Here is a 25,825-nt window from a genome sequence, read left to right as displayed (position 1 = left end):
CAAAAAAAACAACAACAAAAAAACCCCTTCTCTTGTTAACAGTCAATTCCCAAAGGCTTGATAGGATAGATAAGTCTTGACTGCTACTTGAAAAGACAGCAAAAAAGGAGGAAGGAAATTCCAAGGTATAGGAACAGTCACAGAGTAGGCCCTCTCCTATGTTCCCACCAAACATGTCTTTGAAAATGGTGGGATAGAGAGAAGTGCCTTTCTTGAAGATGTTAAGAGCTTGGGCAGACTCAAATAAGAAGATGCAGTCCTTCAAATAGCCTGGCCCTGAGCTGAATAGGGCTCTATATGTTATAACCAGCACTTTGAATTGTTTCTGGAAACAGACAGGAGGGCAGTGGAGCTGTTGCAACATGGGAGTTGTGTGCTTCCTGTAACCAGTACTTGTTAGCAGTCTGGCTATAGCTCTTTTGGACCATTTGAAGTCTCTGAGCACTCTTCAAGGGCATGTAGAATGTGTTACAGTTATCCAAGTTAGTTAAGATGTAACTAAGGGCCTGAACAGACAAGCCAAAATAAAGCTGCTTCAGGTCACTTTGGAGGTGTGCTGTTTAAATGACACACGCATCTTAAGAGGCCAGAAGCTGTGCCAAAGCTGCACTCCAGTCCTTAGGATTGGAGCATCTTCCGGCCTCTTCGGATGCATGCAGCATTTAAACAGCATTCCTCCAAAGTGACCTGAAGCATCTTTATTAGTGTGTGATGTGGGCAGCTGCTATCTTTTGACCACATATTTCTTCTAGAAATCAGTTCATTAAGTAGTATTGTTTTGAGTAATGCCAGCCCACTTTTGAAAGAACACAATGGAACAATTTCTTTTAGCTGCTTTAAGCTGGTGTTTAGAAAAAATGTTTATGTTTAGGAACTGACCAAAACTCATCTCTCTTGTCCCACTGTTACTGGACCTGTCTTTTGTCAGGTACAGTTGGGGTTGTATTCAGCAATATCCTCTTGCCAGTGGAATGGACATTGCTGACCAATGTGTTCTCCTTCTCTGCAGTTCCCTGCAAATGCTATGATATCTGCTAATATGCAGTTTCTTCTGATTTCAGAAGCTAAGCAGTTGCAGGCTGATTAGTACTTGGATAAGAGACAACTAGGGAATAACTGGAACATCCAGGTAAAGAAACCTTGAGGAACCACTGTTTGTTAGTTAACAATGCTGGGCCAATGGACTGACTGCGTGAGGCAGCATTCTGTATTTTCCTGCACAAGCCGTGTTTATAGAATGGTAGATGTAATTATGGAACTGTAGTCATCTGGTTGTTGGTGAAGAAAAGGAACATTAATATTGTGTGTTCAGTTTGTGCTACGTGTTTGTTTAGATTACTTTTCTGAAGTTTTGATCAAAGCTTCCTGGATATGCTGTATAGTGGGAGATTTACACTGAAGCTCATTATCTCCTTTTTTTCTAATCACAACTGAATTAGCTTTTTACTTTGTATGGATTTTAAACTTTTGATATACTCATTTACTGGCTGTCTTGAATTTCAAGATCCTCTAGTGCTAGACACAATGATGTTTCCACTACTTCGCTCCCAGAATGAAGCAGCTAGAAAAGTAATCATTGTAGATATAAATGAGGAGGGGAAAATGTTCTGCATTGTTATTTAACAAGCTGGAATTGTCAGCTGCATTTTCTTTTACCCATAAATGTAATTATTGGAATAACATGGTAGGTTGAATTTCACATGCCAGTTTTGTACCCCAGGGGGCAGTAGCCTACTTTGTATGGTGATTTTATTTATTTATTTATTTTGGTTGTTAGCTGGTAAATTTTTACCAAACATCTGAATTCAAAGCTTTTTAGATAATGAATGTTCACACAGTTTCACCTGCTTTAAACAGTGATCTTAATCTATACACTCCTAATGAAATGGTAGGTTCTTTTTGGATGTAAGGTAACATATTGTGGGATGTCTAGAGACCTACCATATAAGTAAAATGAAACATCGTGTCCTGTAGAAAACTGTCTCTTATAAAAGGACAGAAATTCCTCATTATGGTCAGTAGCTGATACATTCAGATGAGTATGTGAATTTTAGCCAGTTAACTTGAAGAAAAAAGTATTTTTGGAAATATGGGATGGGGAGGAACTAACAAGTGAAGGAAAACACTGTCTTCTAGCTGGAATCCAGTGAAGTTTGAACTGATTTTAAAAATCACGTGCTTTAAGTCCTGTTGTTGTTGAAGATAATAATAATGATAATATCCCATGTTTTTCCTTGTCCACTACTCAAGGTGAATTACAAAAGTTATAAAAGTAAAAAATTAAAGATGTTACATCAGACAAAAATTAAAACAGATGCAGCTGAAGAAATTACATCATGCAAAGGTTTAAAATACAATTAAATTATCTAGATAGATAGATCTCAGGACCTTTGCAGGTTCATATGGGGAGACAGGGTCTTTCAGATAGTCTGGACCTAAGCCATGTAGGGCTTTGTATTAAATTAAAAATAGTTAAAACTTAACCATTAAAAATAAATATGAACAACACCGAACACAAAAGCTCTTTCCTTCTAAGCAGTTCTCAAAGGCCTGCTGAAACGAAAAGGTCTTCTCTTGCATACAAAAGATTAGGAAGGAGGGCACAAGTCTGACCTCTAGGTTGGGAGTTCCTGAGCCTTCTATGTATGAAGAGGTCCTCCCCAGAATAACTCAAGACATGGGCATGCACCTATAGAGATGTGAAGTCCTCTGAAATAACAACAACAACAACAACAACAACAACAACGACCACCAAATTTCTTACTCTTCACTGCCCATGAACTGAGATGGGGTACAATAACAGATCAACATATTAACATTTGTCAAAAATGTGACATCAATTTAAAATATATAAACCAGTTAAAGCATAGAACATCAGTTTAAAAGAACAAATAAGACAGCACATATAACAATCTACAATTTAAAATTCACAGTGATTTAAACTATTTGTGTAGCTCATAAGCATTTGTTTATGACAACTGTGACTTAACATTAATAAAACACCAGATTTGTACACTATGGGGTGAAGCAGACAGGCCTCTGGCCGCTCTAGCTGCGATTGACCCCTAATCGGCCCGGGACTAGAGCTACCAGACACCACAGTCCCAAAGCCAGCCACTGCTGTGGTTCTGAATGGGCTGCTGGCAGCAGGTGGCTTTTTGCTGCTTCTTTTTGGGTTGTTGGGTTGTCTTTGGTCTGCCTTAGGCGGCCTCAGAGTGATTTCTGGACACACTACCTGGCCTGTTTGTTCATTTGGTTTATTTGTGCATTTGGTTTATTATTGATTCCAATTAAAACTCATGGAAGATATCACCCTCTCCTATAGACAAAATTCCATGTTTTCTTATCCTGACCATCTCTGTAGAGCAGGTATTTGAACCATTATATCACACTGGCTCTCTATGGAAATACACATAAAAACACACAGCTGTAGTTAAAAAAGAATTAGTCACTGAAAAGAAGAACAGCAAATAATAAAGGTGCTTGAAGAGGCACTTTTCCATTTTAGTTCATTCTCCTTACAATATCCCTTTAAAAAATTGCGTCTGTTGTATTGGTCCTACACTTCATTAAGAGCTCATTGTTTTACCATATTGAAGGAATGTTTTTCAATATCATAGTTCACTTGTAGGTTCTGTGTGTATTTGTCTTCAAGGTTAGGAAGGAGGGAATGCATAAAGTAATACTCTGTAATGACTGTGTAATGAATATTCCATAGAAGAGTGCATTGATGTTTTTAAAGAGAGGTAAATTTCTGATGGTCAGGATAAGAGATTATTAGCAGTAGATGCATGGAGAGTTTGTAGCTCAGTGACTTAACTGTTCAAGAAGCAGTAGTAAAATAGTATATATGGAATAAGGGGTTAAGAAGGCCATAACTAAATTGAGTATATTTTCTGTATCCAAAGTGTTTGTATTTTTTCCTTCAGTATGTCACACTTTGTTTATTGTCTTGTCAGAGTTCACCTTTAGACACAATATGCAGGAATAATCTTTCATCTGTAAATGTCTTTGATTTCTCTTCCTCCCTCTTATTTTCTTCTTTTTCTCTTACTGAACAACAGCTCTTCCACAGTAGTAACATTTCTGCTTGTAAGATTCACCATACATTATGTACTAACCAGAAAGTGTTTCGGTTGGAGATGAGGAAGTCTAAAATTTACAAAATGAGCAGTTAGCAATATTAGCATCTTCAAACTTTATGAAGAAACACAATGTGTAGAAATGTGTCTTTATGATGTAATTATGTAACAAGTCAAAGAATGATTGCTTGCTGACAGATTCTGAATAAAGAGACAGTACCCTGACACACCCTAAATGGGAATTCAATTAGTTAAATTCATTCAGATTGATTGTTGTTGTGTTCCCAAGTAGTTTCCGACTTTGGGCAACCCTAAAGTGAACCCATTACAAGATTTTCTTGGCAAGATATTTTCAGAGGATATTTGCCTTTGCCTTCCTCTGAGGCTGAGAGAGTATGACTTGTCCAGTGTCACCCAGTGAGTTCCGTGGCCAAGGGGAGATTTGAACCCTGGTCTCCAGAATCATAATCCAGTGTTCAAACCACTGCACCATGTTGGTTTAGATAAAATTCATTCAGATTATTTGAAGTCTTTAATCTCTGATTTGTTAAAGATTCTGTCTACCATAGTTTAAAATAAAATACACATTCTTCGATGACAGTTGTGATAGGTGATTGACAAACAATTGTGTTGTGGAGTTCAGGCAGAAGGGAATTTTGTTACTAAAATTTGATGTGTCCCAATACTTCTACCAGGTGTGGATTACTGCATTCTTCAGTTTACCTTTGTACAAACTTTTCCTTCACAAAGGAAGAAATTAATTCAGTTCAAATCTATGGAATATCCTAGCAATATATTTTAGGGTTCCTTACGCTAATTTGTATTTGCAGCCACCAGTACATAACAACCTTCTGGTTAAAAGACTTAAGTGCTACAATAAACTACAGTTCCCAGGATTCTCTAGCACTAAGAGAGTGCAGTTAAAGTGGTATCAGGCTGGATTATTTCTCAACTGTGGATTGGATTTTAGAGAAACGGTTGCTATCTCAATGTTTTCTTCAGCCAAAATACCCTAAATTCATCTCAGTCAATCTTACTCCCAACAACTCTCCTTTATCTTAGTTTGCTCATGTAACCTTACTAGCTCTTCTGAATAGCTCTCTGTCAACCAACTTTCAGTCAGTAATATTGCATTTTTAAAAAATGAGTAGAGCTATAATCTGATTGAGGCAAGGATTAAGGCAGCCCAGTACTATATGGACTCTCAAGGCTGTTTTTAAACCTCCCAGTTCCTCTCTCTCCCCTCACTCAAAAAATTAGGATAAAAAGCCTTTGAACCCCAAAAGAGCACATAGTACTCCAAATGATCACTCTCTTGTACAGTTTCAGTGCATTTAGTTTTTTTAAAAAGCCCTCATCTTTTTAAAGCCTAGATGAGTTGTTTTCCTAAGCAGCAAGCAACTTCCACATACTGGTTTGCTGCACAAAAGTTTTTACTTATCTGACCAGGTAGGTAGGAAGGAGAGCTTTATGTAAGTTTATCCCATCCCACCTTTTGGCTGCAAATTATTAGCATGTGGGGTCAGGAAAAATGTGGGTTAGTAACTCTTTGGTGTAGTTTCTACAGCAATTCTGTTAGGAGATATTAATGAGATATAAATGCAGCTTACAAAAAAGTTAGAGATAATTTATTTTAAAAAATTTATCTAGTCTATTGGGTCACATTCATATTGTAACATTTGGCACATTGACAGATCTCATTTATAAAAGCTCTCCTGCATGATTCAACTCTGCAGAAGTGATCAGGCAAAGGATAATTTGAAGGGCTGGATATGAGTAGTATGTAGTATGAGTAGGGAAAGGGCAGCATCTGCACCCCATGTTTCAGACCCTAAAGCTCCTACCCATCCACAAAAGCCCCTAACCTATTTATTTTTTTTAAATACCAGTGATGTTTTGGGCCTATTTTTGCCTGAAAAACCCACAGAAAGCCCCCAAGTGCAGAAGCATGTGGGGAGGAATATCTACAGGAGGCATGTTTATTACTTGCTAGTACTGTATTAGAATAACATTTGAGAAGAGATTTTTTTAAAAAAAGTTAGTTCCTCCTTAAGGGTTAAAATTTACATGGTGGCTTCCAGAATAAAGTACTAAATAGCACTACGTATCAATATTTATAAATTCCAGCCCTGAGTCCATGGGGAAGAGCTGGGATAGAAAAATAAATAATGCGCCATTCGTGTTGTTTGAGCCTATTGTATAAATGCTCAGTTATTTCTGAAAAGACTACAGTAATTTTCTTACTTTAGACCAGCAGCCTTCAGGTTTCAGGCTGAACTTTATCTGCATTATTGAAATTCAGTGACTTGGAGAGCACAAGTTTCCTCTAAAATATATTTAGTGGTTAAATAGATTAGTAAAGAATCAAACCAAGAGCAACATCTGTCTCTAGTTATAATGTGAGCAATGTATGGGGTCATGTAATTTATTCTTGTACTGAATCTACTAATTTGCAGGACTGTACTGCTTTCCCATTGCTGCCAAGATTGCAGTTTTGCATCTTGTTACTCAGCCATACTGAGATTCCCAATGTTTCTTAACCTTCTTTATATTCGTAGAGCGATATTCTGGAAAATCTCTCTTAGAGGAATAAATATTCCTGAGAAGCCTGAATCTCTCCAAGGGTTTTTTTTTTTAAATAATTAGGAGCCATGCCTCTTATTTAATCATTAACCTTGACCCTGGCTGGTTTTGCAAAGTAAGGTTGTTCCGATGTAGGAGTGATGAGTAATTTATGCAGGATTTGGGTTTGTTATTTTTTTTAAAAAATGTATCCATGGCAACTGTAATTCATTTATTTTCACATATGTGCAGTATCCTATCTTACCACTAGAGCAGCCAGTACATGCATGATTAGCAAAGTGGCTATTTCTTGACCTCTTAATACACAAGAGTTAATTTTGATATACTGTATAAAAAAATAATAATAGGTTTTGGCTTAAGTGGTAAGACATGTAAAAATAATCTTGCTCGAGGTGGATTTCACAAAACTAAGTGGAACATTCTCTTCTCGCCTGTCTGTTTGGGCTTCTTTCAGCATGAATCTCGTAAACCTTGCTAAACTGGCAGTACATATTTATTTTGGGTCTGCCTTTTCACAAAGAACGCTTCTGTTAGAACATTGCTTTTATGCTTTCTGACTTAATTTTTTTTTAAAAAAAAACTATGAACAGTACATTCACTGGAAAAATATGGTGTTAATTTCACATACTTGAGCAACTGAACAACAGGAATCTTGAGAATGGCAGTAAGAATCTGTCAGGGATTTGAAGGGTTAAAACACAGCACGCAGGGAAATGCTTGATGTGTGTGTGTTTGGCTATGAGCATTCAACAGAAGGACAAGGTTGATTAGCACAGCTGATGCTCATTGGCTCAAGGACACTTTAGTGTCTAGGTGCATGTAGCCATGGATGATGAAACCATGTGTCTGGATTGCACAGGGACACATGACATGGTTACACACAGGAACTCACTGGGTTTGGGAGACCACATGGTCTGGAGTCTATATAAACCCAGGGGTTGCAAGTGATAGCTTGTGGGTTTGTAGTAGGAGTTGGTTTGGTATGGTTTGTTGTTTTGGAGATCTGTATTTGTATTATAGCACTGTGAATAAAGAGCACTTTGGGAGACTTTGCTTTGTTTATCAGAAGAAGTCTGGCATCGGTTTGCTGTGTGTCCCCGGAGGTTCCTACATTGCTTCAGTTCCTGAAGACATCCAGTTGCTGTTATCTCAACTGCTTTTGGAGCCATGCTTCAGCTTCTAAAATTGCTAGCTCTGCTACAAAGGTCTGATTTAACCCCAGGACTCGTTTGAGTTGCTGATAGTGGTTGTTGGACCCCAGCATTTGCGCTGACAGAATCAGAGAACACTATGTGAAAAAGGAAAACATTGTTTCATGACCCTCTTAATTCAAGAAGGCAAATGGGGGGAAACAATGCTGAAGATTGGCTTAAACCCACACTTAAATGCATATAGGATTGCACTCAGTGTGATTTTGCTTGTATATTGTCTCCTGGAAACTCCATGTGAATTTTGAGAAACGGTTTGATTCTCTGCACTGTATAATTTATTTGCTGCTATGTTGTATTTGGTAAAAAAGCTTGAAATTAGGAATACCCCAAATTAGTGTGAGTCACTGCCTAAGATTTTCAATGGTAGTCACTGTCCGGTCCCCACCCTTCTAGAGGCCAGAATAGTATGAATCATTTTCTTCTGCATTACCCAAATAGTTTGAACGGAAACAGTGTATATTCCTGTAACAAGTTGTGAAGTATGTAGTGGTATCCTCCCAAGTAGCAATGCTGGTATATCCTTGGGACTCCCCCCTCCCAAGAATGTTTAAATCGTTTTGATTTGACTAGACAAACATTGGTAACGTTAGCAACCTATTTTGGCCATAAAGATTTTTTTCCTTCTGTTTTCTGTCACCACACTGCAAAGCTATAATAAGCTGCTAAACGCTAATGTATCTGAATATAGACAAACTTTTGTAATCCAGAAAGGTTTTCCAGTGGGTTTTCTCCCCTAAGATATCAAAAGCCAGTGTCTTAAATAGCTATTTACAAAAGTGGTTCAGTTTAAAACAAAACAAAACAAAAGTTACGTGTAATTCGGGTGGGGGATTTTCCTGAACAATGGACTGATTCAGCCAGTTCAAATTTTGGAAAAAAGAAGATTTTTGGTCTCCTCGGACATTCAGACACCCTTCTCTGTTTCTAATTATTGACTCATATTGCTTACAACATAACCAAATGTAACTAATAAAACAAATACATTGTAATCATAATCAACAGCATAATATTTTAAACCCCAGACTGTTAAGAATCTAGTTTTTATACTGTAAGGAAAGCCTCATTCTGATTGAGAAAAGAAGGTCAAAACTGTTTTGTGTTTCTGTTTAATGGAGACATTTACTATTCTCTGAATAGACAGAGCTGCAGTTGAAGTTTTTGAAGTTAGAGATATGTGAAGTGATACTTGCCACGCGTATCCTAGGCACATCTTTGTGACTTTGGACATTATCACATGGGCCTCTGTCTCATCGCAGTCGTGTTACTTAAGGAAATGGAAACATACCGGTTTGGGAGCATTCATTGTCCCATGTCTCTAGAATAGTGTGAAGGTGCTGGTTTTTGCGATCACTGGTCCCACTCTCTCTTTTCTGCACATCCTCTTTCACCCTCCCTGGCAAACTAAAAAGTGTGTGACATTCCAGACATAACTGTCCAAAACTGCAGAAATAGGGATGGGAAATAGCCTGTTTGGGAATAGAAGAGGGGCGAGGAGAAGAATCAATTTCACTGACACAACATGACTACCCAGTATCAGAACTGCAGTGGACGGTATGTATCACACCTGAGAAAATGGGAAAACAGTGATGTTGGAAGCTTATTGATAAGATTTCCCATCAGTGGAAAGGAATACCTTGAAGACAAAGCAGTGAGAGAGAGATGACATTATGTTATAAGTATGGCCAAAGATGCTATTCTCCAGTTTAAATTTTGGTTTTAAAGCCTTGTGTGGTCATGCCCTTTCTAGAATCTAGCAAGCTGTAGAGCTGACATCTTTCACTGTTCTCATACTTTGGGACATCTTCAATTACATAATATGTGAGGATGTTATATTATTTATTAATTATCCATTGTTTGTGAAATTAAGAGTCCAAAGGTGCGTAGAGTAGCACTTTATTAGACAAGATAGTCCATGTTATTGCTTTTGGTAAAATGATCTGCCAAATTAAATGTTACATACCTCTTTCTTATGCTATTTAAAACTTCAGGGTGACCAGCCACTATGATACCTAATTGTCCTGCTATATCAGATTTCATGTATATCAGAGAGCTGTGGAATATATAGTCATAAGTGTATATGCCAAATCCACATAGGAAGTACTCTCATTTTTTTTTACCAAGATGACATAACTAATGTTTCATTTTTGCCCTATTACATAACCTGAAATGCAATCTGTTTGAATTCTGGAACTGCTTTCAAAGAGCTGCACACTGCTAGCAAGTAGGTGAAACAGCACACCTGGTTCAAGAGTAACTATGCTAAGAAAAATCTGGGAACCCAATGCAATGATTCTTAATGTTTCTTTTCAAGAAAGTAACGGTGTTATATCCTCATATTTTTACATTACAGAGTCCACCATGATAGTGGAATTATATTGGATAGTGCATTTGAAAACTATTTTAACACTTCAGATGAATTAAAAATCATATTAATTTAAAAAAGCAATGCCTGTGATAGATCATGTATGAGAAATTTTCTACTGGGATATTAATTCCATTTAACAGATAGTGCATAGTCCATATATATTGATTACATGTGGTGAATAGGCACTTTCTGCCTTTGTCATGAAAAAGTGACAAAAACTGTGGCTACATGCCACACTTACATATTATGAAATAGAAACATTGCTTGTTACTTGTAAATGTACGTTCTCTCTTAGTACTAATCTGTGTAAAGGTCATATTCCTAAGTAATGTCAAACCAAGGACTATGTGACATTCTGGACATACTGTCCAAAACTGTATAAAGAACATTATGTTTTTAACTCTATGTATGGCTGGAGGAATAGATTTTTCCATAGTGATGCTGATTTTGTCTCAGCAGCAGTTGAGATTAAACCCATATATTAATTTATCTCATAACTTTCAAGAATGGCAGTTCTTTACTTTATGGATTACAGATCATCTTGATTTTCAGTAAATGCTCATCCTTCTGTAAGGTTACTGAGAAATGATTTTAATTTAATTTAATTCCAAAAGTACCACAAGATGAGTGGCATGTGATATACCACATGCTAACACATGTACTAACAACTTTTTATTCTTTCTCAAAACCGTTCAGTGCTACTTCGAGTGATGGGGTAGTTTATCACTTCTTAGCTGCTGTTTTTCTTCTTCAAACAGCAATTACAATGCCTTTGTTTTTGTTTAGTTTTGGAGGTTTTTTTTTCCATCTGTGTGATTTTAAGTATGTGATTTGCTCTTGCAAATATGATTTGAATGGATTGGGAGGCTGCTTAGAAAGAAGAAACTGGGGGCAAGAAGAGGGTGTGCCCTACTCATGCTTCTCCACTCTAAATCTGTCTGTCTCTCAAAATAGTGATGGTTTTGATTTCCAAAAAAGCAAGTATATTATGTCTAAGCATTATTATATACAGTGGGACTTGGCTATCTGTGGGCTTGCCATCCAGGGATTTAAGCATCTGGAGGTGGCAGGCGCCATTGTCCATCATGGTGGCATGTGCATGTGGCCATGTCGTCAGCTGCACACACATGACACCGCCATTAGGAACAGTGGGACTTGAGGTACTGCATTTTTTGCATCTGCGGGGGGGGGGGGGGGTGGGGGGGAGGTCCAGAACCGATCCCTCAGGGATACAAAGGTCTGACTGGATGTTATATATGTAATACATAAATATCCAAAGCATTACCTTTTACTACTTAAAGAAATCAAAATTTAATATTGCTTGGATTAAACTACAGTGGTACCCCGGGTTACGAAAATAATCCGTTCCGCGGCGCCGTTCGTAACCCGAAATCGTTCGTAAGCCGAAAAAGCCATAGGCGCTAGCGCTAAAAGCCGCGATTTCGTGCGAAAAAGCGCTGAAAAGCACCAAAAATTTTTTTCGTAAGCCGAAAAAAAAAACGTAACCCGAAACAGTTTTTTCCTATAGTATTTTTTCGTATCCCGGAAATTTCGTAACGCGGTGCTTTCGTATCCCGGGGTACCACTGTATATGTAAAGAGAATTACTATGTGCTGTGTTCTGAAAATGTGAGTTAAAGAGATGAAGAAAGGTCCAGGGTAGCGTTTTAGTTCAAAGTGGAATGTACTGTACCTATTCTGCTTTTTATTTTGGAGTGGAAATATATAGGCAGCAGACCACCGTTCCTCCTCCACCTCATATTTTCTTCAGCTCATTTGTGATGGTTAAAGACTACCAAGTTATTTATTAATACTAGAACCAAGATGATCAAATTTAGGCTGTCGTACTTTGGCCACATCATAAGGAGGCACGACTAATTAAAAAAGACAATAATGCTGGGTATGGTAAAGGCAAGTAGAAAGAGAAGAACACTACATGCCAAATGATTAGACTCAATCAGAGAGGTCATGGATCTAAATTTTCAGGACCTAAGCAGAGCAGTGAAGGAGAGGGGGTCTTGGAAATGTCTCCTTAGTTGAAAAATCTCCCAGGAAATAGTGGAAGTAAAAAGTAATGTTACTGATTGGCAGAAAACTGAAGGAGCTTGTGGTTTTAGAAACAGAATCTTAAAGGATGAGAGAAGCAAAAGTCTGAAGAAATAGGAGTGGAAGAGACAGCTTGGAATTAAGGAAATTACCAAAAATAAACTCTCCCAAGCTTAGGGAAAAGCAGACACAATCCCTTCATATTGTATGATCATTACAGTTGCAATTACAGTCCTCCCTCCAAATTCGCGAGGGACCTGTTCTGCCCCCTTCCTCCTGTGAATTTGGAAATTTGTGTCTATTCAAGCCCTATAGCTTTGAATGGCCGCATGTTCCTGTGTGCGGCCATGTGCATGTGTCATGGGCACGTTCACCATTAACTTTTAATGGAGGTCGCCTGTCCATGAATAATCAAAACCGAAGATCTCATGTCCATGAAAATGAAGGGGCCACTGTACAGTGGGCCCTTCCCTTACGAGAGAGATCTGTTCTGGAACACCCCCCCCCCATGAAAGGGAAATCTCGTGTATGGAGCCCCATTAAAAATAAGTGAAAGTTTGAATTGAGTGGGGAGTTTTAGGCCCTGTGGCTGGCTTCATAAAGCCATGGACCATCATTGTGAATTGGTCAACTATGTTCCATGTGTCTTATTCCCACATAAGTATGAATATGACTGCAAGCTTAATACAGCTAGAGTCTAGTCTTTAATGTATTAGCTTAAAGTAGTTTTATTGGAATAAGTGGCATTAAATTACAAGAAAAAACAAATATTAGAACGTGGTTTCTATGAAACTTCATGATCTCCTAAATTAGTAAATCTTTATCTGTCCCTTTGTTTTTTTATATAGAATTATTTCCCTTCCAAAATGTGAATGTTCTAATATATTCTGGTTATTTTTAAATGAAGAATTTAAAAACATCAGTGTTAGGTTAGTAAGAAGCACTGTTAGCTGAAATAACACTGCTGCATAACCTGTAATACTATATCTATTAATATCTAATTCAGTTGACAATATACTTGAAACCCTCTGTTGCTATGTGATAAGATGAGGGCTTTAATGCCTGCATGCTTTTTATAATTTTTGTTTTGTAATTTTATTTCATGGCTCTGAAATAGAGAATCTCAGAATGCTAGGTTAATTGGTATGAATAGAAAGCACTTTTGAGTTAATAGTATTTCCAGTGCTTTGGGCACATGATCCATTTTATATAATACATCCACAAATCCCTTTCGCCAACTGTTAGATTTTTTAAAAATAGATTCAGCTTATTGAAAAACGTTTTCTCCAAAAAACTACATTTTTGTGTTTGTTAAAGTTTCTTGCACAGCAGTAATGATGATTTTGCTATGTAGGTATCAGGTGGCTTTAGTGGACTGTCTCTTTAAAGTCTTTTGATGTCTGATTTAAATAGTCTGTGATCAGAAAAGCTTCATCCCTATGTAGAGCCTTAACTGAAGCTTTTCTTGAGAATACAGTAACATATGAAAGCACTTAAGTGTTTGGAATTGTTTATTTTCCTACATTGTTAGTCAGCAGTGCCAGTATACTAGTTTCCTTGTGGCTTTTAGTGGAAAATGTAAAAGGCTGAAAAGAATATTTGCGTTTGAACTGAATTAGTCATACAGAACTGGCATGGGTATTCTCTTGAGGGCTATCCAAAAGCGGCTTCTCCCTCCTCCCCTCTCTACAGGAAGTTACATCCAGAGCAGTAGCTTCAGTTCTTTGCTAACTGTAACATGTGAGCATTACTAGGCATTTCATCCTGCAGTTCTGCAGTCTGTGCTGTTAAGACTATTGCTCAGTTGGAACACTGTTGCAATGCTATTTTGTGACCTGTTAATGTGCTCTGCAATTACTTTTTGAGGCACTAGGTTTGTATATGTTTTGCAGTAGCATCTACTGCATCAAAAATCCTATATTGGCGACAGTATTTGGATAAACAGAGCATTTAACTTGAAGAAGCAGCAGACTGGCATAGATACAGACCTTCAAATAAAGAAGTTGGCTGAAAGATGATGCCTGGAACCTGATTTTTTTTTCTTCCTCCCCCCTTCTTTTTTTTTTTACACATCGGTTTGAATGAAGGCTATAATGGGAGCTCTGTTCACACTGAGATCAAAAGAAGCATTCAAATGATGAACTACTTCTGGAGGAAAAGTCTAAAGCAATAATTCAAGTGCTTGTGTTTTGGTATTTTGTTGAAGCCTTCGTCATTACCAGCATTTATGCCTTGTGTGTTCTCTGTTGGAGCAGCCAGCACAACAACGTGATGGTGGAAAACAAATATTCTGCATTGCTTTTCTGATGGCTGGAGTAAAGCATTCTTTGTTACGGTCTGTTGGGGAATCTGGATCAAACAAGCAATATTATCATCCAAGTCTCATTGTCCTTTGTCGTCTGACTCATCACGTGTAAATGTACTGCAGCTTAGTGGTACATACATTGCAGGGATTTTTACATGGAGAAGAAATGTCATCATTGGAGCTCTAGTTCTGAATAGCTGCTGAGAATAGATTGTGTTTCTCTGGTGAATTTCTGACAGTAAGACAAATAAGATTGTTAGTTACAGAATTATAAACTGGAACACTTGGGGCAGTCATGTATGCCTTTTATGGTAGAATACCTGCTACTGTTAACTGGAAACTGACCTTTCTGGAGTGGAGAAAGCTGTGATCATCTCTGCCAGAGCAATTGTCTTCTTGTTTCATTCTGTATAGAATGGTGTTATGTTGTCTATAACAATGATTTTACTGTCTAGATAGTTCTGTTCTGTAGAAATTAAACAGAAACAACTGTCTTGGTAACAAGTATGAGAATATTTATTCATACTAATTTAATATATACTTTAACATTGGTTGAGCAAAACATATTTTAATATTTGAGTGCTATAAAGTAATAGAAGTATTTTATAGATTTTTTTTTTTTAAAATTACATTAGCTAAATATCTCAGGTTACTGACTCTGCCAAATAAAAGGTAATTTAGTTATATCACTTAAAGATTACAGAACAGCAATAGTGTTAGAAAATTATGTTTAAGAAGAAAACAACTGTCTGTATAGTTGTAGCTATAAATAGAATAAGGCTGTTGCAAATCTAGTTTTCATCTTCAAACGGATCGAATGAGTCGTGTGTGTATTGTTGTTTTGGAGGAGGTGGAAGATGATTCTCCCACATTTGTTTCCAAATTGCCTCAGGAAAGCATATTTCTACATCCTTCACCTCCACGACATGGCTTGGTAAGAGGATTCTGCTAAATATGTCCAATTTTTAAATGCGGTTCAAAGCTCAAATGCAAATATATCTGAATATAGAAAGTGTGGCTATTATGCTGTTTAAATAGTGAACATAATGTAATATACTCATGTATCTAACTGCAGTCCTAATGAAAGAGACAATTTTTAAAGTTAAGACCCCCCCCCCCAAATTGTGTGCTCTGGTTGTTGTCTTCAAGAGTGGTAGTGGTAAAACAGCATGTGTTCTGTCTTCTGCTAGATAATTGATTCCCACATATTGGCTATACAATATTTTCAGAATTTATATAATATATTCTGTAATAAAATATGTACTGTTCTTAAAATCCAATATAAGAACCTAGATCATGTGATACAGGGTTGCTATTCCAGCTTGATTTTTAAAAATTATTATTATTATTATTATGTAAATCTTGATTGATCTGGCTTAAAAATTGGATTGTTTCATTATTGAATGGTCTGTGTTGGTAGGTTAGTATATGCAGATTTTTTTTTTTTTTAGCAATAAGGACATGTGTCATCAAACTATATAGATATACTGAATACCTTGCTTTTTTCACAATCAAAAACCCGACTAAACAGTTTTATGTACTGTTTCTTTGAAAGCAGTTGTTATTCATTCTTCAAAATGCAACCTGCTAATGCCAGGCACTTTCCCCCTGTGGCAATATGTAGAATTACTTTCTAATAAAATGTTACTTTTTATTATTTTTTTCATGGAAATTAGTGCAACTGATTAAGCAGATAACTGTTTTATAACAAAGTGTTAGACAAATTTTAGATAAAGTACTTATTTAAAATAGCTATTCTTGGCTATTCATGGTTCAATGCATGATATAGTAATACTAATGCATATTTTGAAATTAAAATGCTCCTTCTGTTTCTATATTCCAGCCCCCACTTGTTCAAGCTATATTTAATGGGGACCCTGATGAAGTTCGTGCACTAATTTTTAAGAAGGAAGATGTCAACTTTCAGGTAAAAAAAAGGTTATGCTTTTATTTACAGATTTAGTGTAATTTTGTTAAATTATTGTTCTCATTTGAGACTCTTTAGAATCTTTGTAACTATTTTGGTTTCTAAAAGCTAAAGCAGATGCATCTTCTGATCTTGCAAAAGTTGTTGTGGGGCTTTCATCTTAAAATTTTAAAGAAATTTAAATCATTGTTGCCATATTAACATCCAAGAAAGTTGCCACTCAAAATGTGGTTTCTCCACTCTGCAGTATTAAAGCCTTACACTAATTAGTGCTTTCTCCGGTGTTGGTTTTCCATTCATTCCCATGTTACTCATTTAATAAAGACAAGGAGGACCATATAGGAGAGAAATGTCAAAATAATGAGATTTTAGGAGGCAGAAAATAATCATATTTCCAGCCTTCCCTAAGTCTGCTCATTGTCAAATAGAGAATTAAAGGTTGGAGCAAGGAACTTTTAAAATATTGTGCAGTCAGTCTTATGGCCACTAAAAACATTCCAGCAACTATAAACATTTTGTACATTAAACATGATTACAAGAAGGACCAGCAAATCATTTTTTTGCAGTGTGCAATGCTCCATTTAAGTTTCCAGCCAATCATCAATACTTTCTTCCAGAATGCACTGCTCCATTCTTTATCTCCCTGGGTTTTTTACCCATCCCATAGCATACCTGTCTCCACTGGGCTCATGCACACAGTTCTCTGTTCCAAGGTATTTGCCCTCTTATGTCATTTCCCCCAACTCAAGATCATTATTCTGCAATGTTCAAGACTCTCCACTTGTGCATCAGTAATGTTCTTCTTTACAGATAGAGAATATGCCACTATGGATAAAGATAAGTGTTGTTAAGTCCAGATAGAAAAGTAATTTTCTGATAGAAAATAGAATAGTAGTTATTCTGTTCATGCAGCAAATTCTTATGCATTTTGAGTGGGGCTTTTCCCCAAGTAAGTACACATATGATTAACTGTCTTGTTCATACCATTATTTTGAGTGTAGTAAACTTGATTACCGTAGTTAATATTTATTGTATACATATCTGCTCAGACATAGGCCTCTTTTAGTTCAGTGGGACTTTCAGAAAAATGCATTATATGTAAGGATAACCTGCTATTATTCTAAATTTAACACTGCAATTGTTTTGGAAAATAAAATTATAGAATTTTAGCTTGAGTAGTACTTTTTTAAAAAAATTGATTCAATATATAGAATTGAAATATTTATAGGTATTTTGGAGAAATCATGAATTATTCTCTAGGCAGTCCAGAATTAAGTCATGGTTTACATTTTTGAACTTTAAGTAATTGATATTAGTTTTGTAAACATAAATGTATTCTTTGTACACTGGGTAGCCTTTTTCATGCTGGCTGTTATCTGAAAAAGCATAATGAATAAATGGCTGAAATAACACAGCTGAAACAGGATTATTCATTAGAATGTCAGAGTAATATTTGAAAATGAGTATGCTTTAAATATAAGAATTAAGTGCAGTGTAACAACTTTCTTATGCTTGTGCAAAGCTACAACACACAAAAGAGAACACATTTTCCAGAAAAGACATAAGGATTTGTTTCCAGTAAAGTATACCATGGGTAGAGAAGCAAACCTGCTTGAATTACTTTCATGTGCTTCTGTAGATTACGAACAAATAAGATCTGAGGAAGTTGCGATTTTAACTCTTGTAATCCAAGATGCAATTGGGTAGAATCCCTCCCTATTCATGCCATTGTATTATGCATGTCAAGACTTTTAGACAATTAGTATGTTACATATTGTATTATTTCAAAGTTCAAAATAGTGATGTGACTAGATCACAATAAACTGCATGATTGGTTGTTATAACCATTACTAATTGCAGGCAACAAGCCTAATTCAGTTTTACCATGTGCACAGATCTATAGCTGGAGATCTCCATTGGGCTGGTTTGGATGACATGATAAGCCAGGATCCAAGGGAAATCTGGCTTATTGAGGAGCAGATGCTGGTTCATGCTCCCTATTTATGCCTGTTGACACCAAACATTGCTTTGTATGTTTTCTGAAAGTGGCTGTAGCTCCCTTCCCAGGGAAGTAATCTAGAATGGTTTCACATTTTCTTCTCCTGTTTAGGGAGAACCAAAGCAGAGAGGGAATGGGACTCACTAGGAAACACATTGTTTATAATGGATAAACTAGGGTTCTTGTGGATTTCTGACTTATACCTTCTAAAGTGTAGGAACTGATCTGCACAATCAAGTGAATGCTTGTATAACGTGGCTCCCTCCTTAGCAAATTGGAGAGAAGCTTTTTTATCCAGAAGAAGCTAGTACACACGACAATTCATAGGTCTGAAGCAGATTGTTGAATCAGCATTTGCAGAAATGTTGTTGATTGGCAATTTAGCTTTATTAAGATGCAATAAGCACATAAATCTGAGTTTTTGTTGGCTGTAACTTTGAAAATAGGTAAGACCCTGCTTCCAAAAAAATCCATGGAAATTATAGCAAATAAAACTGATGTAGCTGAATTTTTAAAAACTCAAAAACGTACCTTAATTGTTTAATCATTTTAATATTCCTTGGCTAGGGGCCACAGAATTCTGTGTATTAGTGGAAACAATTTTGTTACTCTATAGGCTGTGTACTGTGTTATATCTTTTCCTTCCAGGTGCATCCCTCTGTGCCATGTCAAATCCTGTTCTTGTGGGTCTCTTGACCTTGGCACAAGGAGAGATGCAAGGATGCTATAAGAAAGGAAGCTGGATAAGCCCCTAGAGGCATATTGTTCTGCATCAACTCTTTGAAATTTGACTGTGCTGTCTGTGGAAGAATATGAGCCATCTGATACTATGCTATGGGCATTGTAAAATAATAGTTCATCCTTTTGTTAAAGTTATCATTTGTTTATTTGGTCTGCAGTTCATGACTACTCAGTCATAATTGTCTGCTTCATATCTGCAGTTGAGTAACAAGGAATTGCAGAATGTTAACACAGAGCAGTAAATGAAGTTATTTGTTGACAAGATGAATACCTCAGCTGATGTTGCTTATGGGGAGAAAAATGTTTGTTTTTTCTGGCTATGATATTAATCATACCCATTAACATTTTTGTTGGACCTGTTGTTCTCATTTTCAGTTATATTTAAAAAAAACAGTGTGCAGAGGCACTGCATTGTGTGAACATCAATCGTAGCATAAATGTATCTAACTCCCTGTCACAGAAAAGGGAGACCTTTCTAAATATAGATGCTTTATTATCAACTTAATGTTTCAAGCACAAACATGAATTTTCATTTCCTTGGTAATGAGATTATAATAAACTGATTAGTCACATCCTCCTATATAGTGAAGCAAATTTCCTCTGGTTTATAGAAATGCCTGTGGGATATTTCTGTGACAGAGAATGAATTGAGGAATATAACTCTTCATTCTGCTGTTCCCATCTCTTCCAGAGTTCCCCAGTATATATGCCCAGTAAGTGTCCAATAACATATCTAAAGTAACTTGAGAGCCAGAAGTTTTAGAATGCAAAAGGGCATTATAGCAGATGTGGCAAAGGTATTCTTGCCCTTAATTTTTTTAGATTTAAGATTGTTTATTTAAACAAAGATTTATAGAGCCTACCTAGCAGCATTCTTTTAAACTGCAGTACTGATTTAGCATAAAGAAATATACTTCTGAGTAATGGAATACAATATAGTACTTTGAGTAAACATCCATAGCATTGCATTGTAAAGCTAGATCATGTTATTCAAAAAAAATTGTTTGCTTATAGTGACTTTTCTGAGTAAGTATTTCTGTTTTTATGGCCTAGGCCAGCTATTCATCACTGGCAGTTACACTGCTGCAGAAGTGGGATCCAGTTAAGTTTATACTTCTTTGTAGTGACATCTTCCACATACCATTGTCCCTTTGTGGATGTATGGCTATAACAATACATGTCTGGTGGCAATATCATCTTTTGGTCCTGGTCACCCTTCTACAGCTCCACTTTTTCAAATGCATTTCAAAAGTTAATGTTTTTGTCAGGGGAAGGAAGCAGTCTTCAGGTTTTTAAAAAAAGCATCAGTAGAGTGCTAGTTGGGGATATCTACATTAACTATTAACTATAGAACACTACTGAGGCAGCTCATCACCACAAACATGTAGAAGTGATAAATGGTCTCCACAAAAATTGCAGTAGGGTGAAAAGTGTGTTTCCCTGTTTTGTTCTGCTTCAAATTTTGTGTGTGTGTGTGTGTGTGTGTGTGTGTTACACACACTTCAAATGCAGTGTTAGCTACTTGCCTGTTTTGTTTGGGCTGATAATATTTTATGCAGATCTGCAATCTCAGCTGCAGCAGTTTTGGTGATGACAAATACAGCAGAAAAGAAGCTGGTTCAGCCACAGTTGTACTTAATAGCCACTTGATCATTACAGTAGCAGAACGCAGGGATTAAGGGGAAAGTAGTAAAATAAGAAATATGACTAATGGCAAAAGAAAGCCAAAAATTAACTGGCCTGAAAATGATTTGGAGGATTTTAACAAATATGGTGCTCCATGTATTTTTGTCTTGTACATCTTAATTCTTATTCATATGTTTTTTTTAAAAAAAATTGATTTTTCAAAAATCCATATAACTTCTGAGACCTTTTCTGACTAGTATATAGCACTGAATTAAAGATTCACCATGTCTGTTGGAGTGCTTATGGTAGTTCACAGTATCAAAACAGCAAGACACAGACAACACAGGTTCACATAAGGCAGAACATGTATTTTGTACAGCCAGCAGACCTGCTTTTCTGCAAAAAATTATGCTCAATGTAATTTCTGTTTCCTAAAAACATTATCAGTCGTATTTACAAGAAAAAAAATTGTGGTTAGCAAGTCCACTGATAAGGAGGGCGGGCTGTACTCTGTTGAATGATGGCAGCATATGTTAGATGTTTTGATTAGCAGATGTTAAAGCAGTTCTAAGCTGGTGAAAAAAGGCTACTACTACGTTTGTCCAGTGGAATTATGGATTAGCTAGCATTGTCACCACATTGTAACTAAGCTGAGCACCTCATGGTGTATACATCTGCCTACTTGGATAAATGTCTTTCTTTTAGAAGACAGAATGTCTTAGCATTTCAGAACTACCACACTTATGGCTGCATTGAATCTCATTTTGTGATAAAAGCTGGATAATAAATAAATAAATAAATAAATAAATAAATAATTTTTGTGGTTTACTCTGAACGCAAAGCAGTTTTCATCAATGGCTAGATCCATCCCTGATATTTTCCACATTCAAAGCTATTCAGCATAGTTCACATGCCCCCAAAAGCAACATAATACTCTTCCTTTCTTGTTGAACCTCAAGTATGGTTCAGGTTCCTTGTTGCTCTGAAATGGAAGCAACCAGAGACCGAGTGCTTCACTTTTTTCAGTATACATCCCCAACAGAAGCAGCAGCCACCTGCTCAGTAATGTCAAAAGGTTTCCATGCTTGAACTTCAGTAGAGTTCTTTTCATTCTGAACCCTGAATGCATGCCTTGCCCCTCTTTTTCAAGGAATATATGATAAAGAATGCTTTCTGTGAGAATGAGTCGAAAGGCGTTCAGCATTATTCCTCTATTTGAGTTCCTCTTTGGCATTGTTGTTGTTTGCTTTCAAGTCATTGCTGGCTTATGGCAACCCTAATGCTTGGGGTTTTCTATTATTGGTTTTTCTTAGCACAATTTATTCAGAAAGAATTTGCCATTGCCATTTCCTGAGACTGAGAGAGTGGGTTTCCATGGCTGATTAGAGATTTGAACCCTGGTTTCCCAGAGTCCTAGCCCAACACTCCAACCGTTCTATCATGCTTGCTCTCTTACAACAATCTTCAACCAAGGATGTTCCAAAATGATGTTTCTGGCTGTTTTGTGTTTGTAGATGGTTGCAGCATGTTTTTACATTCTTGTTTCTCATGACATCATTACTTCTGCTTTATCCTTTCAGGGTATGATCAGATTAGTATGTATTTGCTGCTTTTTCGTCTGTTTTCACAACAGCTTTTCTACATCACGTTTTAACAACAAAATGCTACGGGAATCTTTGTACATTATACTATAACTTTGTAACATTATAGTGTGAGGAACCAAAACAAAAACAAAAACAAAAAAGAATCAACAGTAAGAAAAATGGCATAATGAGATTTTCGAGAAAATATTTGTCTGAACTCTTTTTGTCTGTTTAAAACAAAACAGTAGATGAGTAGTAGTTTAAGTACAGAGGTGTTGTTTAAAACTCTTCAGTATTATAACATGTAGTATTATAAAATAACTGCTTTGTAGGTCTAGAGCTATGTGAGTTGTGAAATAAATTGTTACTCTGAGGCACTAAATATCCCCATCAGCTAGGACAGTAGTTATTGTAGCATGTACACTAATGGTATTAGAGATACCTAGTTTTGTGTATGTGTTCTCAGATATTCCACATCTGAGAGTGAAGAAAAATTTGAAATAATCTATTTCAAGTGCACATTGTATTTGTATGTAATAAAAAACCTATTTTGTTATCCCATATTAAAAGACAGATTTGTTCAAAATGCTTTTTAAAAGCTTTTAAAACCAGAATTGGTTAGTTGTAGCCTGGCTAACAAATAGCCTGCAGCCTTCCTCAATACCTCATTGTCTGTTTGTCTATTGCTTGTTGATTCAGAGTTGGTCTTCCAGTTGTTTGAGATATATATTTCTGATATGAAGTGTAGATTTCAGCCTGGGGATTGGCTGTTACTTAAACATTTGTAAATTGCCTTCTTCATGGTCTCTGTGACTCACACAATTGGGTTGTTTTGCATGTGCGCAGTGTATCTTCTGAACCTTCTAGAATAGCTAGGCAAGAACTCAGCTCTATCCCTCACTTCCTGCTCATTTACCTCAGTTCCTTTTGTCCATCACATGAGCAGCATCAGAGGAACGTCTCTAGAGTGTGTCTTTTACTTTTGGAAATAATTTACAATTTTGATCACATTTGCCTGCGTTTCAACTATTGTCTTGCTTTCCCCTTCAGCTGTGTGCATTGATATGAATGCTCTTAGTGAGTTTTTCTCTGTCTAACTTTACCTGACTCAGATCATTTATCATTTTTGATGGTGCCATTTGTGATGAATAGGCAGATTTAGGTCAGGCTAGTGACAGCCAATAGAATGTTGTCTGGGTAGAGATAAAGTTTTCTGTTGCTGACAGTTGGAAGTTAGATGGGTTTTGTTGTCAGACAGTTAAGGTCTGATTGAGTGACAGTCCAGACTCCAGAGGTTAGGGACTGTGAGAGCTGAAGTTGGGAAGAAATTGACTTAGCTCTGTGACAGGGCCAGATAGGCATCTATTTCGTCCAGAGAAGGATAGTTGGATTGGTGGCAGCGGTGGGATAACAAAACCCATGGGGCTGCTACATTAGGAAAATAGTTGGGTGAGTGAGTTTCACTGTGATACCATTGTCCTCTTTTTAGAGATGCACTGTGGGGTCAAATTGCCTGGGCTTGACAGGCACTCCCATTGCCTCCTCTGTTTGGGAGAGGGACATAATGCAAGTGTGTGCACTCTCTGTAAGACATTCATACGTCAGGCCCAAAAGAATTGGGAATACTGTCTTAAAGCTCTTCTATATGAGCAGGCCTTGAAATCACATGAAATACCCACAGTGGTGCTTTCTTTCCCTCCTTTGCCTCTGCTGTAAACCACTCTTTGAAGTGGTCCCTCGATACCAACATACTGTATTAAGGCAACACAATGAAGCCAACCTGCCTCAGTATCAAGTGTCAGTTCCAAACCGATGGATCTGAGAGCTACTGTTGACTGTATGGTATTGTTATGCCATGTGGAAAATTCAAGATTCAAGGATGTGTGTGTATATGTGGGGCTATTCTGCAAGACTCTGTAGGTTTGAATTCTTTGTACAGTACTTCCAAATCTGCTGTAGCTAGATATGTAATTCTTGTTTGTAGTCAAAAAATCATACCATGTATACTCATTTATAAGTCTAAAAATGTATGCCCAAAATCCCAGGTCAACTTATTTACAGGTCAGTATGGTAATGTGATAGCAGCTCTTTCAGATCCCCCATGCAGTTGGAAGAGAGGTTTTTTTCTTCTTCTCTTGTGCCAAGCAGAAAGAGTCCTGGGTGATTAATTGCTGTTAAACAAACCAAGTCCCTCTCCTGCCTGCACTGGCCACTGCTGTCTGGTGAGTCAAGGATGAAACCAAAGTTGAAACACTGAAGCAAAAAGCCTCAGAGTCTCTCTTGTCACATACACACATTGAATGAGCCTCCAAGTTTTACCCTTGACTTATCCATGGGTCATGGCAAAGTCCATAATTTTGGCCCCAAAATCTTCCCTTGACTTATACATGAGGTCGATTTATACTGTACTCTGAAACCAAAACTTTGAACTTGGCTTTTGAATCTCAGTCTGGGTCAACTGTGGTTTCTTGTTATATCCAGACCTGCAGTCTTGGTTTAATGGTCATTTGGTTTGGTTCCTTGGCCTAATAACGCTCTTTGGTATGACGTGAAGCAAATGCAGTTTGTTCATATAGCTAAACAATACTTGTCAGTCTTTTTCCAAATCTGGATTTCTTCTTGCTCTTCTGGGATTAGGTTCTTTTCTTACTCTCTGTTGGTTAGAGCTCCTCCTACAGCCTTTCCACTAAATATGACAGCAGCTTAGTGATGAGAGCAAAAATTTAAAGAATTACTTTTGTTTTGACATCTGTCCTGAAGTAGTTTCTTTAAGCTTAATTTTGTTCTTAGCATTGCAACAGTGATACACAAAGTGTCTCAAAATGCTGATTTTTCATCATCTAGTGTGCAAAGCAGATTTATCTATCACCCCCCCCCCCCCCGAGAAACAGACAGTCTTTTTTCTGCCCCTGAAAGTATCAGGCCACTTCAGAATCTAAGACATGGACTTGTTGTTGCTGTATTAATTTTCCCCTTTCCCCCTTAGCATCCCACAAGTCTGAGACTGTGTTGATATAAACATCCATATATTGGATTTTCACCCCACCGCAGCTAGAAGCTGGCTTTAAGGTGCTCCGGTGGTGTACAGTATATAAATACTGTACCACCAGAGCACTGAGAAGCCAGCCCACGTCTGGGTAGCCAGGCGGCTTGAAGCCAGCTTCCAGGCATCCTTAGGGCATGCATTGTCTGTACACCATGCCCCTAACCCAGCTAGAAGCTGGCTTTTTATGCCAGTCTGTTTTGCCCCTTATCTCAGTGCTGCTTGAAGAACAGACGTTTCAATGTCTGTTTTATAACATATTAACTAGTCAGAATTTTAACTTAACATATACTTAAAATGGCCAGATGCTATGCT

General features: G+C 37.1%; 1 protein-coding gene across 4 annotated transcripts in view; it reads left to right on the top strand.

Annotated features, from left to right (window-relative positions):
* Positions 1–25,825, top strand: part of ANKRD28 (ankyrin repeat domain 28) — a 104,374-nt gene that overhangs the window by 26,781 nt on the left and 51,768 nt on the right. Inside the window, exons 1-2 of one of the 4 annotated variants that reach the window (XM_042474109.1) lie at positions 13,632–15,525; positions 16,435–16,518. In XM_042474109.1, the coding sequence (XP_042330043.1) occupies positions 15,409–15,525; positions 16,435–16,518 (201 nt within the window). In that variant the 5' untranslated portion in view covers positions 13,632–15,408. Of the gene's footprint in view, positions 1–13,631; positions 15,526–16,434; positions 16,519–25,825 lie in introns of those variants that run through there. The other 3 variants (XM_042474107.1, XM_042474106.1, XM_042474108.1) reach the window with 3 other exon arrangements.

The sequence above is a fragment of the Sceloporus undulatus genome, chromosome 6, assembly GCF_019175285.1.
Source record: "Sceloporus undulatus isolate JIND9_A2432 ecotype Alabama chromosome 6, SceUnd_v1.1, whole genome shotgun sequence".
Lineage (NCBI taxonomy): Eukaryota > Metazoa > Chordata > Lepidosauria > Squamata > Phrynosomatidae > Sceloporus > Sceloporus undulatus.
This window is presented reverse-complemented; position numbering and strand designations above follow the sequence as displayed.